The 15,060-nt window shown below is 35.5% G+C and overlaps 2 protein-coding genes across 2 annotated transcripts in view; both read left to right on the forward strand.

The window, feature by feature from the left end:
- LOC142345145 (adenylate kinase 9-like) overlaps positions 1-15,060 on the forward strand; it is a 142,622-nt gene that overhangs the window by 46,969 nt on the left and 80,593 nt on the right. Inside the window, exons 24-32 of the mRNA XM_075397234.1 lie at positions 3,208-3,365; positions 4,001-4,015; positions 5,745-5,912; positions 7,148-7,231; positions 9,796-9,871; positions 10,586-10,725; positions 11,137-11,246; positions 11,722-11,934; positions 12,657-12,807. Coding sequence (XP_075253349.1) covers positions 3,208-3,365; positions 4,001-4,015; positions 5,745-5,912; positions 7,148-7,231; positions 9,796-9,871; positions 10,586-10,725; positions 11,137-11,246; positions 11,722-11,934; positions 12,657-12,807 — 1,115 coding nt within the window. The remainder of the gene's footprint in view (positions 1-3,207; positions 3,366-4,000; positions 4,016-5,744; positions 5,913-7,147; positions 7,232-9,795; positions 9,872-10,585; positions 10,726-11,136; positions 11,247-11,721; positions 11,935-12,656; positions 12,808-15,060) is intronic.
- Positions 12,991-15,060, forward strand: part of LOC142344936 (NEDD4 family-interacting protein 2-like) — a 316,413-nt gene continuing 314,343 nt past the window's right edge. The window contains exon 1 of the mRNA XM_075397019.1: positions 12,991-13,018. The gene's annotated coding sequence lies outside the window, so the exon portion shown is untranslated. The remainder of the gene's footprint in view (positions 13,019-15,060) is intronic.

Consider the following 15,060-nt stretch of genomic DNA (forward strand, 5'->3'; position numbering starts at 1 on the left):
ATTAGTTCACTTACTAGTTTGTTCAACCAGTTTTCTAACTAGACATGTTACCCAAACATGAGAATAGTTGTGAGACGTGATTGCCTGGTCATTAAAATGGGGTATGTTTTATAGTCGACAGTGTTTTACAGGGTACAAATTAGCATGGCATATCAATACAAGAATCTCGGGTCGTTCTATGCGCTTGACGAGTAACCAATGTCAAATTTCAATGTGAAATTGAAAGAAAAAGAATTCTTTGAAAGAGAATTGTTACAACCGAACTAAAAAGAAAATTTTGGCCCAAGATGTTGAATAAAAGTTAACAATGTCAATTATTAATAACCGAAAGTATCTCTATTAGCCCCATTTATTGTTCGTATCATATTTTGAGAGTGTAACTGTGTTCATTGTCTCTCTGTGTGTGTTAAAGTCACCTGCCAGTGATTGGGTTAAAAGAGTAAGAATCATCCCACTCGTGTCCGTAGTTAAACACTACAATTTGTAATCCTCAATTTGTATTCAGTTCATTTTGTGTTACATTTTCTGTTCCCCTTTTTGCACTGCTATCTTGATGTTTTTTTTCGGCCATTCCCTTATCAAGTTCTTAAGTAAAATAGTCCAATATTTGCCCCCCCCAAGATTTGTTATACAACATCTTACTATGTAAAGAAATAGCGCATGCGCCTATGGGCGTGAGGAAAAGCTGCGGGCGGGGAGAGGCAAAATATAACAGATCCGAAATCTGTTGTACGAATTATCGCTCCTCCTTGATTTTTGGAAGCGAGTCAGAAGATTAGTGAACTTTATCATTAAGGTCACTATTCAATCAGCTGTGCTTGAGTGGGTGAGTGCTTATTGAATTATTAATTGCTCTCAATTGAAGTTTGAAGCATTTATTGTAAACCTGTTAATCTTTTATACAAAATTTTTGCTCTAGAATGTTCTAGAACGCTCTTTAAATTCTCAAGTGACTTTTTCACGCTTTGTGGCGAATGATTCAGCCGAGTACGGCAGAGGTTGTGGGTTAAAATCCCACCCTTAGCGAAAGTTTTTGCACCCGTAAACAAAAATTTATCTAGGCTACAATTGCCCCGCCTGTCGTTCGTGAGCAATCTGTCCGACATTTGTCGGTTTATGCTTGAATGTTATTTCTGGTAACTGCTGCACAATAAATTCGTTATTTTTAAGTCATTTTTAGAGATGTGTGAAAGAAAAAAATTAGAGCGAACTTTTCTTATTTGAGCGGCTCGGAAAAGCAATTATTGGAAAACCGCAAACCGAACTCCCGCCCAAAACTAAACATTTGAACAATTACAATCCGAAGGTGGGGTCTGGGATCTATGCAGATTTTTGTTGAGTAGTTTACATCACATATTTAATCATAAGATGGCAGAGAATTAACAAACCTGTTTGTAGCTAATGACAAATTATCCGAGTTTTTGGAAGAAAAAATGCGACGTGATTTTCGTAGAGCAGAATATTTGTGTCCTGTTTAATTTTGGTCTGACTGTTTTGCGGGCATAATTAGAAAAATGTCTGCAGCATTTTCGTGACTTTTGTTACTTTTTAAGTTATTGATTTTCTGGGTAGATTTTGATGTAAAATGTTTTTAAACCTGAAATAACGACAAACATAATTGCATATTTTCAAATCAAAAAAGTTTTGTGTGTTTTCACCTGAATTGTGAAAATTTACGTATGTGAAATTTCCATGTCATAAGTTTAGCCCCAAAGAAAAAGAATAGGATTTAATACATGTTACCTGTTCGAGATATTTCAAAGTTTGTGTAGAAAAGCAGAAAGGTGTGCCACGGACTCAGAAATGACAGAACTTGTAAATTTGCTGGAATTGAAGAACTTCTACAAGAGGAATATTTTTTGAAATTGACGAGTGTATTTGGAGTGTATTGGACTTTTGATCTTTCATTATCGACACAAAGTGATCACATAAAAAAATTTTGTTTTATATTATTGACATTTGGTTTTTATTTATCTTGTAGTTTTGTTCCAGTTCCAAATGGTATGCCTTTTTAACTTGTTTTTGACCGAAATTTCAAAGTTCATGCTTATGTCAGGAAGTTTCAAAGCCTTATGTCGTAAATAAAAAGTTAAATATAGTCAATTACGATTGTTTGCTGATTCTTAGCCTTTGCAAAGATGGCGATTGTCATCCAATCAGAATCTTTGCTTATTTTCAAAGTTCTTGATCTTATCTGTCATTGTTTATCTCCCTTGCCCTCCATATGGCTGTTAAGAACCTGAAGCTTTTAATTGCTCTCAAACGAAGTTTGAAGACTATGTAATAGTCTTTTGCATCCTTTTCATTGTAAAATTTTTGCTTGGCTGTTTTTGTTCTTGAATGTTTTTTTCTTCTCAAGGAATAGGATAAACTGGTAAAGACCGTGGTAATTGAATCGCGTTTTTATCTCTTTTCGAGAATTTGTAGGCTCTAAGTGTACTGTTCATCGAAGCGGCACTGGAGGCTGAATTTGGTGTGAAAACGGTTGAAATGGGTGTCAATTGAAAAAAAATAGAATTTGAGCGCATGTTTTTTTGGTGCACGTCCGTTGGTTTGAACACCCACCCCTGTTTCACAATGAAGCTGGCGTTCCTAAGTTTTAACTAACTCGCATCATAGGCAATCACTGGTCTGAAGTTCGAGAGCTATTAGTCGGACAGTATTTGTGTATCTATAGATGATCAGGTATATAGTGTTTTAGTAAGACTACCTAAATGCGGTACTTGATCGTAAACTTGGTTGTCAAAAAAATTCTTAAAAGGTTTCTAGAATTTTCTTGATATCATTCGAGGTTTCTCGACCCATTGTTTCCTAAAAAAGAACTCTGTGATTGACATCAAATGTCATTAAAAGTATTAAATTTTGGACGACAGCATAAACGAATAATTGCGAAATTGTTATGCAATATTACAATGCAGAGCAATCTTATTACAGGTAGTTTGTATTTTCATATGTGTTTAATTTTTAATGATTGGCAACTGTGGAACGGACACTTGGGAACGGATCACTGGTGCAGTTTTCTCATATCGCGTAATACCTTGTACTGTTATCAATGCTGAAGTGTATTGATATGCTAGAATTACTTCAAATTATGATGCAACGAAATTGATTTTAATTTAAAATCATAACTCATATAATCTTATTTTTTCTCTCTCTATTTCATGCGGCGTGAAATATTAAATGCAACAATTAATCTCAATTTTTCAGGAAAGCGGCGGAAGAAGAAGAAGAGCGAAGGCGGAGGGAGGAGGAGGAACAAGCCAGAATCCAAGCGGAAGAGGAAGCAGCTAGGAAGGCAGCTCTCGGGGATTTTGACGAGGAAGAGGAGGCGACAGCCGAAGAGACGGCCGAGGAGTCGGATGAAGGTATGTTACGCAACATTTACGCTATGTTACAGTAATACTTGCTAGCCGATGAATAGGAAATGGAAAATATTACGCAATAACACTGAATAATACGTTTTAATTAATGTCATTACGCAATCAAGAACCTATGATGGTAATTAACAGTGTATGAGTTGTTTACCATCCCACCTCTCACCCCCCCCCCCCCCCCCCCCTCCCCCAACCAGTTCCAAAATTTTAATCGCACAATTTTAAATTCTCAGTCGCACAATTTTAAATTCTGATTCCAGTTTTTCGGGCTGACATGAGCTAACCAATCCGAATATTTGCATCGATAACTGTTAATAGCTTGGTTTTTACCTTAATAAAGTAAAATTTTCAAATGTTCATAATTTGCCGGGTGATAAGCAAGTTATGTGAACTATCTATGATTTCTCTTTACTGGCTATCATCATAATTGCTTCAGTTTTGAACCAACCTCTTCTTTTTTCCGAAATAGCTGTTGATCAAACTCTACGGCTCTTTAACATGCGTCTTTACCATGTGCTTTCAACCCGATGTTAGCTGTTACATAATCTGATCTTAACTAGTTTGGGTTATGCTTTGCAAACTGTCATCCCTTCTTGTTTATGTCGTTTTGATATGTCCATTTACAGCCAAGAAAAAGAAAGGTAGGTTCAGGTTTTACCACCGCTTAAATTTTTTTGTTAATCTTTAACTTTATTGTTTGTCTTTTGAATTAGTGTGCTTTTAATCTGGTATATCGACTAAATTTTAAGCTATTTATTTTTGCCCTAGCTTAAAATGCTATGTAATTTCACTGTTTACTTTTATTTTCAAATCTTTACTTAGAATTTTTTGATCTGGCTTTTAAGCGTTTAAACTGCTGACGGGAATATCTTAACTAACTTGAAGAAAAACCCCGCGTGATTCAGAGACTTTTTGTCACCCAGGATGATAACATAATATGGTTCAATATGAGACAAAAAATTCTCGGTATGATAACTAAGGTTTCTTATGGTGTTGAGCCCGAGTAGCATTAGCGTCAATATTGTAAAAAAGTAGTTTTAAATTTGTGCCGTTTAGCACAGCAAAGTTTGCTGTCCCTTTTGTTGCATGACTTTTTTTTCTAAAATTTGGTCATTATACGAACACTCCTGTCATCAAGTAGTGGTTCAAAAAGTTGAATTTCTTGACTGAAAGAAAGATTGAGTTGATTCAGAATGGCTCCTCAATTTAAAGAAAATTAAGATTTTGACTGCTAATTACGTGAGCTTTGAGAAATAGTTGTTAATGGCATCAATAACTCATCCGTTTTTAGTAAAAAAGTTTCCTTTTGAGTTACATCAGAGTGCTGTTTTCACTCTGTTTTTAAATTAGAGTGGTGGTCTTAACTAATCCGAAGCTATGAACGGACCAACTAGCGAATGGTTTTGAGTTGTGACTAGTTTCTAATAACAATTTTTTTCAAGAACCAGAGTCTGGTAACTCAAATTCTTGTTTTTGGGTTTTAACAAAATAAATTGAATTGCAACTGAGGACCCCTACTATCATTAATAAACTGAATGAGACAATTCACTGAAAAATACAACTAAAATACAAAATTGCGACAACTTTTGAGTTAAATGTCTATGAGCTTCTCAAATTATCAGTGTACGAAAAAAGAAAATTCTGTTAAATACTTTTTCGAAAACCAGGTCAAGAGTTAATATTTTGGTGAAATTACCGAAGGTGAGTTCGAACCAAAAATATAGGTCTTTAGAACATTGATTTCTAAAACAGAGAAACGTATTTGCTAAATAGGGCATTAATTATACAGAGTTGGATATTAATGACCCCCGAATTTTTTATCACAAAGGTCTCTGCGTGATTTGTGGTTTTACTGTTAACTGCTATGATGTTCAAAGCGCATTATTAGATCTTAGAAAAATTTGGCTCCGTATGTCAAAATAGAGCATCTAGGGGGAAACCTACGCGCACATTTTTTACAAATTTTTTTTCGGACTATATTTTGTGATGGATAAGAAGAAACCAAATAATTTAACTATTTTAAATAACCCAAAATAACCATTTTAAATAGTATTGTGTTGTTTTTGAGTAGATTTATTTACATCGAATACATTTAATCTACGCAACTTCCTTCGTGATGCCATACTTTGTTTTGTTGAGACTGCCTTCTAAAAGAGTCATGTTGGCTTTTTGGCCTGTCTTTTTTCGAGAAATTACCATCTCAAAAATTTTGTTTTGTTTTGTTTATACTCAAGATAAATAATTAATTAAATGAATAAACTAAGTTGATTATCTGATTGTTTGAAAAGTGAATAATTCTTCTTAAATTTTATTTTAAATAATCAGAATTTTTCCGATGTCGAACGTTGAGATTTTTCTCGAATGTTCTAGAAGAAGAGGAAGAGGAAGAGAGTGAGGCCGTGGATCCCACTTCTGAAGGAGACCCTCAAACTGCCACTAGTGAGACTCAGAATGCGACTTCAACTGAGGGAACTACTCAACAGGGGGATGCCACAGGTGCTGCTGCTGCCGGGCAGGCCAACAAAGAAGCTGATGAAGGTATATATCACCTGTTCATTATACGGAAGTACCCCCCTCTCGTGCATTATAACCACCCATTATTGACATTCGGACGCCATTATAGTAATAGGTATTAATTGTAATGACAGATGATGCTCTGCAAATCATTGTTCATGCGAAGAAGAGCACTATTTTGTTCGCATATGGTCGATAAAACCAGCACACCAAAATTGTGTTCAGGGGTAAACGGACATTTTGGCATTACAAAAGAGCTCTAGCGCACTTGACAAGCTACATAAGTGGGTAATGATTTGAAACTATCGCAACGGAAGAAATAATCACGACTAAAATTCAATTTTGACACGGAGGTTTATTTCCCAGACCCAGTCCTTAATAGCTGAATATCCAGTATTTTGGTCTTGCTTATATATTAAATAGTTATAACTTGGGTCATAAAAAATCTTCCATAATAATCATCTGCTGCATTGTTGCGGGAATTGCAAAAATATTGCAAAATTTAGTCTTTTTCTGTGAGCTGTGATGTTGTTCTTGAAAGATTTTCCTAAGATAATATCAATACTGAAAAATCAAGCTATACCCAAGGAGATAAACCTTGAAATAATTGCATACGAGTCTTGATAAGAGCATCAAAATATCGGTTACTTGACAATTTACCCAATGCCCTTGGCTCGTTCGTCCAATAATCCTATTGTAAATTAGCAGTCGTTATTACAAGGATGTTTTACCATTCATAGTCGGAAAATATAATCCCATTTTCGGTTGTGATAATTTCATATCAAGTCCAACGGGCCATTTTATTATTAGTCGGCTGAATAGTGGTTCTGAAAATGGCAGGTTGGGTATAATAGCGCTGGGTAAAATGGAGTGGGTAAATTGTCCTTACACCCAAAATATCTACGACCTGAAAAGACAAAGATCTTAACAAAACGTAGCAAGATACCATGAGATCTAACGCAACGAGATCTTGCCAAAGATTACCAATTTTCGGCCAAACATTTTGGCAAAAAGCGGGAAGTTTATATTTCAATTTGTGGATCTTTTCCGTTTGTGCCCCCCTCCAGCTTAGAGGGCGAATATTATTTGCACACCCCAGGCTCTCGTGCCATATTTTTACATAATGATTACTATGTAATGGCACGTGCTCTGTAACTGGGGGGCGCATAACATAAAAGATTCCTATTTCTTATTGCATTGAAGGTTATGGAAATCGCATAGTTGATGGCAACAACCATCTGCTGTTTCTTTTTTTTCAGCTGCCTCCTTTTTGGCACCTCCCAATCTCTCCAAACTCCATCCTCAGCTATATGTTGAGGGAGATTATGACAACTTATCACAAGGTACTACAGAGTGGGTAAAGACCCGGAGTGACAATTAACTGTTCCTTAGTTTTAAAAAATAACTTTCTAAAGTGTTAGGTCATCTTTTACTTCTTCCGTTATTTTGGTTATTCTAGCTTATTGTATGTGACAATACTCTATATTGCTAATTACTTTTTACTATTTTTATTTATAGTATTTAATATCTTTATAAACATATCTAGACAAGCAGGATTGCATGTAGAGCCCCAATCCATTCAATTTATATTGGGAGCAACAGAATGATTCTACTAACGTTCAAATATTTTTTTGGCAACAATAATTTCAGGTCAGAAAAGAAACGATAGATGTCATGAATGTTGCAGTACAAAAATAATGATTAATAATTTAATCTTTCCCTGTCTTTGAGCACCAGCTACCCAAAATGTAGTTTTAGATCTATTCTATCCCCCAGCCTATTTGGCATATAACTTTTACGCCCCCAGGAGCACGTGCTATTTTTAAAATAGTAACGTTCCATACAACAACACATAAGTTGTAATTGGGGGCATAAAAAACATTGATTGGGTTGAAACAATTGATCCGATGGTTTTATTTGTAAAGGTGCAAAATGAAATGTTTTTACAACTGCTTATGAACATTTAGTACCGTTAGCAGCTCAACTCGCGAGACATTTGTTAAAAACTATTCTTTAAGATGAACCACACGATTCTTTTTTTTCTATTTTGCTATCCCTATTTTTAATTGATCTCTCAAACGAAGTCTGTTGCAATTATATCAGTCCTGTTTGTCTTTCTTTATGCAATTTTTTCTTACTATCGACTTTTCGCATGTTAGTTTTTTTGTCTGACAATTTGTCTTTTTTTCTCTTGAAAACGGAATAAAAAGGTGATGCCTGAGCCCACTAAGTTGCTGAGCAGTTCTCTTAAAGCTTTACATTTTACTGGTCTCTAAGTTTGTGATACGTCGAAATTGTCGAGGAGACATTAATAATGGTGTGAAAGGCAATTCTGAAAGTTTGAAGGCTACCAGCCCACCCATATGACAGCATTTCGTGCTACGTTAGTTGATTAAGTTCTTTAGATTTCAGTTCTCGATTCACTTTTTCTTGCTTGACTTCTTGTGAGACCTAAATTGCTCTTATTCAGAAATTATGCATGCTGCTTAAATAAACCTATTGTGGGATAACCTGTGGCACGGACCTAAAATACGAATGTTCTATGCTTCAGTTTATTAAGCTGGAATTCGGGGGTTGGAACCACTCCTTGAACTGAATTTATTGCAGCCCGAAAAGTTTATGTAGGCTATAGCCCCTCTGAATTGAACTACCCCGCTTTTCGTTCGAGAGCAATTTGTCCGACATTATTTGATTTATGTTTATGCTTCAATGTCCGATACCACTGTTTCCAGTCATTACAACCTCAGCTGTATTGTTTCTTGTGTTTAATTTTTTTCCACCTTAACCAGTACCTACATGCAACAAGTTCACTTGTGTGAAATGAATACTCATTGCATTTGCATTTTAAATTCCAACCTTTTATGTCAGTGGACGTTATATGCTCTTCCTGCAAGCAATTAAATTTGGGCCAATTCTTGGTGCAGTGGATGAGAAACAAAATCGTAGTGAATGTCCGCCATGGTTTCTAGTCTCTTGCGAAGTCTCATCAAATTGCTTAGAGGCCATTTTTGGTAAACTAATTGAACCAAACTCTTGATAGACCAAATATTCAGCCCTCAGTTTTGAATTTATCGAGCTTCTGCTTGCTATGTTTATTTTGTTTGTTTACGTGTCTCAACTATATAAAAAAAACATTCCAACATAGGAAGTTTTGACAAGAGCCTTTTTTGACAAAATTCTTGCTGTCCACTCCACCATGAAGTTCACTTGCCCCGAAGTTTTATCCCATCGGTCAATTTTAACCTAGTAAGGTTACTAATATTAAAGTCTCGAAGATTTAAGGGAAAAGGCGAATTACATATTATTCTTTGTGTTACCTATAAAATCTTTCAGCGTTTTAGTGAGAGCGCAGGTGTGATTTTTTGAAAAATTTTAGTCTTTTATCTGGGAAAGATTAGATACTGCTAACAGTCACACAAACATTGTGTTCATTTTTCAATAGTATTTAATTTAGATTTTCTAAGTGAAAGTGTCAAGCAAGCCTATTGTTAAGATCTGCCCACCAAAACTTTTACAGAATTGTTTTCAGTTCGTTTTTCCCCAATTTTTTTAAGAGGGTCATACCAGCAATGCCCAAATGTTATTCTGGTGTTTATTTGAGTGGTGATTTATTGACTTCCCTTGGCTGTAATTTTCAATTGGAAAAAACTTTATAGCTTCTGCCTTCCCTGTTTTGAAACTTCCCTCGCCATTTTCCTATATTCAGCCTCGAATTCATTGAATTTCTCTGTCGTGAAGGTTATTGCAACCAGAGCTATCATAGTTATCCTGTGTGTTTATTTTAACTATTTTCCTGTGTTTTGGAAGTATCCCATAGTCATGGGGTAACAAACAAACAACTTTACTTGTTTCTTCCCAGCTGGTCTATTATCTGAAATGTTTGTAATCCGTGATTTTCTCTTTTTAGATGCTGATTCTGAAGCAGATTCTAAAGCAGACACCACTCCTTATGATGCACCTGAGATGGAGTCCTTCAAAAACAGGTAAGCGTTGGTGATTGAAAATTGAAGTGAATCTTTTTTAGAGAAAATTTTGTAGTTTTTGAGAAGATTTGCTCTGATTACCAAAATTAAGTGATGATCATTGGATGAACAATAAAAAGCTGCGAGTTAAATTACACCAACCATTTTTGCATAGAAAAATAGACTTAAAATGATCAAGATTATTACTCGGTATCACATCGAACCAGACCTTGAATTCAAATAAGTAGGTCAGGTCGGATGTGTGGCTCTTTTGCTTGATCTGTTCACGATTGCTGTGAAGACCTATGAACACTCACAATGAGACACATGCATTACTTGAACATCGTTCTCAATCGAAATGTTACGTACGATTCACCGACCATTAATTTTGTAACATCAGTGTCCGATTGTCAATCTTGTGCAAAATTTTTAAAATTGTACGGTTTTTTGGTTGATAGGTCTAAGTAAGGATGCTTGTGTACTTGTACTTGTGTTGTAAGGATACTTTTGTAAAGTTATCGGGTGTTTTTTTTCAACGAGGTATTTGACGGTTGCAGCGAATATCTTTTTCTGCTCCAAATTTTAATTCTTTCAACTAAATGTTTTCAAAAGAGTGGCCTGAAATGATATGAAAAGTACTGCGTGTATGTAATTTATCCATATTCATTCCAAATTTTAACCAATCAGATTTTCTCATTAATAGAATACTGAAATCTTGTTTTTGCTGATATGTAGAAAGCTGGACTTTGAACGAGAGTGGCCCCAGTTGGCTTCCACTATCTCTGCCACGTGTCCCATTGAGCCAAAGGTTATCCCAGTTGAGGAGGGGGTGGCAAAGGAGGATGTCAGGGATGTTGCCATCAAGGCCATCGAAGGTACTCATCACTACAAACAGTCATCGATAAGTAACCAGAGATCAACAAAATAGATTTCTGAGTAACTATTGGACAAAAATAATTGTTGCCCAGTAAAATGAAATGAAAAGTTAAAAAAACACAATTTCTGAAAAGAGCGATTTCATGAGACTATTGAATAAATTATTAATTCAAGTTCGGGTCAAGGTCAAAAGATCTTGAATCAGGTCGATGAACGAAAAGCATGTATCGATTTTGAGAGACGAGGACCTGAATTTTATGATAAAATAAACTGAGCCCTAGTTTTCTGACTACCCAAATTTGGAGCTTACTTGTCTTTGTTATTTACAAATAGAACCTTTCTCTCAATAGTCATATCTTAATGTCGGCAACATTGAATAATTTCTCCGATTGAGTCTCTGCTGTGTGTAGATCCATTCCGATACAAGCCATGGGAGTACACAGGTATAGACATGGATGAGGAGGAGGAAGATTATGAGAATGATCAAGACGGAGAGGAAGAGGTCGGAGAAGACGAAGAGGTTCGAATTACAGCTGCCATCATTTCTTTACACTTTGATTTAAAAAAATAAACAACTGATTTTTTTTGCATGCGAACATGTTCTTGATCCTTAAAATAGACAGATGTCTTCTCGGTAGGTGAACTGAGCTCAGCTTTTGAGTTAAGACCTTAATAGTCCATCGGCAAAGCTTTCGAAATATGGGTTATTTTTTATAAAATTTATTCCGTGCTTGCTTGATGCTGGTTGATTCTATTTCCTCAATTTTCTAAAATTCCTAAATTGTTTCTGGTAAATTTAATATGGAATGTGCTGACCTCTGTTGTGATGCTTTTGCTATTTGTTTGTTTATTTAAAGTGTGGAGAAGTTTATAAGTTTATATATATATATATATATATATATATATATATATATATATGGAATGAATTTGTGACTATTTGTCCAAGACCCTCCATTCAGTGTTCCAGTTTAAAAAATACTTATGTGATAATTTAGGACGACGAGTTACTTAAGAAGCGAAAGCGTCCTCTTGGAGACAGTCAACACTATTGTCCTGTTGAGTTGAAAGACAGAGGAGTGTTGTTCCCTGGGAATCAAGAGATAGCATCCAAATATAGAGAGAAGAGTTACTATTTCTCATCCCCTGAGGCAAGAGAGAAGTTCATGAGGTCACCTGACACATACATTGCACAGGACAGACCTCTTAAGGTAAACACTACTATATTTTATTTTCAAAGAATCTCTCGTATTTTTTATGAGATCAACTAAAAAACAGAAATTTTGATTTGAATTGGTCAGTTTACTGAACGGTTATTCAGACGAAAATTAGTGTGATTTAACAGGAGAATGTTTTATGAGTTTATCTATTTGAGAGTTCATAAAATGTAAGAAGACGTCTTTATAAAATAATTCTTCCTAGCATATTCTAACTGTCAGAACTTGAATGTGTTCCCTCGAACTATAGTAGATAAAAAAGGATCTAAAAACTGAAACTTATTAAGAACAGTCGCTGCAGTTGGTTGCGTTTTTCCGACCCCTTATGCTCAAACTTTTGATGTCAAAAAGGACTAATCGAATATGAGCTTAAGTTTGAGTTGAGCTTCAAGAAATAGCAATAATAATAATATTAAATTATTCTCGAGTAGGATCGACAGTTGTTTGCAACACATATGGTATAAATCATGTAACCTAATATTGCATTTACTCGACAGGTCATCAATAGGTCCTAGTAAAGTGATGACCAGTACCATTACTAAGATCAATGGTGTAAATGAGAGACATGAGTTGAAATACCCCAATTCAAAGAATACTTTTGAGCGAAGATGTTGTTTTACTATCAAGTTTGTTAAATAAATTGTGCTTCTCGACTTAAAATTGTAAAAAATGTAGAATTCTTATGTTGTAGACTCTTTTGTAATGTTTTGCTTCAGGCACCTCCACTGCGCATGTTTATTCTGGGTGCAAAGGGTGCGGGCAAGACCACCCACGCCAGTGAGCTATCCCGCAAATTGGGAGTGTTCCATATCTCATTCACGGACAGACTGCAGGAAATGGTCATTGCAAAGACTAAGAAACGCGTCCGTAAGTTCAATTATTAATACACCTGATAGGCTCGGAAATTGCGAAATTTTATTTCAACAATTTACTTTTTTGGAAGTAAATAACGCGCACATTCTTTACTATCTGTGATATAGTTTGCATGTTCGAGTGAAGGCTAATTTTTTTGATCAGATTTGCTTGGAAAATTTAAGGAGTAAAACTAAGCCTAATTGTTGTGATAAACTTATTAAATAGTTTAAGATGAGTTATGACCAAACCGGCAATGACGTCAATGGACAACCACCTGTTCTCCGGTACATGGATCGCACCCCCTGATGAAGGCAAGTGCAAGCAAAAGAGGCTGCTCGGAATTGAGTCCGCTTGAAGAAAGGTCGATGGAAGAAGTCATTCAAAGCGCACTTGCAGCTCAAATGCCAAGTATTATTGCAGGCATTCAAGCAGAAGTTCGGAATTCAGTATCAGCAGCCATCAACGATGCAATTGCCAAGTTGAAAGATGAGTTCGCTCAAAAATTAACTTTGCAAGAAGAAAGATGTAACTTGAAGTCACTATCCGAAGCCGAGCTACTGGAAAGTTATAACAGGCGTGATAACATCAAGGTTATTGGACTGCCTGAGGTTATTAAGGATGATTAAAAACCTGAAGCGTACGCGGAGACTATCAACGAAATTGTTAAACTTGCGAACAAAATAAGTTAACGTTGATGAGCAGGATATTTCAATTGCACACAGGCTACCAAGTGCACAGAGAGGTAAGCGACCAATAATTGTCCGCTTCAACAGGCGAGTTTCAAAAATTGAGATGCTGAAGAAGAAAAGTTTGGAGAATCTCGTCGGATACGCCAATGTTAAAGTGTTTGAAGATATTAGTCGTCCCCGTTTAGCTTTTTTTAACCTAATGAAGCGCGATAATCTTATTGCAATGGTTTGGACCCGAGAAAATAACATATTTTACCAATACAAGAATGAAAGATCTATTCAGAAGATAACGGTACTATATGAAGGTGGTGATGAACTAGGCTACCAATTGCAAGATGTGAAAAAATTTTTTTATTCTCAGCGGCATTTCTCCGGCAGAGAACATGTGATAGATGTTCTTCATCTTCATGTGATAGATCCTATTTACCAATTTCCATACTAACTGTTAATGTTCGTTCTTTAAAAAAACACTTAAGCGATTTGGAAGCACTTGTTCATAGTCTTGAGTCTCCACCAAATGTTATATGTCTCACTGAAACTTGGTTGACTGAAATTGATGACATCGGTTCCTTATTAGTTCCAGGCTATAATAATTATGCAATTAAGAATAGGTACACGCATGGCGGAGGTGTAATGATTCAAATTAAGGATCCAATATCCTTGTTAGAAACACATTCAACAGATATGGATGAGACTCTTTTGGTCTTTCTTCAATACAAAAAATAGATTTAAATTGGCTACTGTCTACAATTCACCAAGAACAAATAAATTAAAATTCGTCGAAAAACTGGATAAATTTTTGAATGATTTAACTTCCATAAATTGTCCTACCGTTATAACTGGAGGTTTTAACATCGACACTCAAGTAAAGAATCAGTTAAATTCAAATTATCTTTGCACGATATCTGCTAATGATTTTGAGATTGCTAATCTTGAAACTACCAGGGAAACTTCTACCTCCGCAACTTTCCTAGATCATTTTATATATCAAAATTTTGCCAGCCCTGAATTTAGTGTACTAACTCAAGAAAAATTTTCTGATCATTATCCCATCCTAATGAAGTGGCCAATTAATGTTGATACTTAACAAAACTATTTGCCATTTAGAGACGTAAGCTTTATTAAAGATCAAGAAAACGGTCGAATTATTTAACTGACTTAGACTGGAACCTAAGGAATCGATGTCTCTTTTTCGAATCTGATAGTACCAATGAGTTCTTCAACAAATTCAGCAGCCTTTTCCTGGAAATCACTAACAAGTTTGCCCCTCTTAAATGCTTGGCTGATAAAAAATCGAAGGTACCGAAATGGTTTACAAACACTCTTAAAAATTTGCGCTTCAAAAAAAAAAACAGAGCACATCAAAGTATGAAACAAAATCCGCATAAAAATGAAGCAGCAGAAAAATTCAAATTGTTACGCGACAAGGTTGAAAAAAGTGTTAAAAAAAAGCTAAAAAAGATTTTTATGCACAAAAATTCGAATCATGTATTGGAGACTCAAGGCAAACATATAAGTTACTCAATGATATTAAAGGAACAACTCGAAAAAGTTCACAAGTCCCTGCGTTAAATAC

Source organism: Convolutriloba macropyga, chromosome 8 (assembly GCF_964194025.1).
Source record: "Convolutriloba macropyga chromosome 8, txConMacr16.3, whole genome shotgun sequence".
Taxonomy (NCBI): domain Eukaryota; kingdom Metazoa; phylum Xenacoelomorpha; order Acoela; family Convolutidae; genus Convolutriloba; species Convolutriloba macropyga.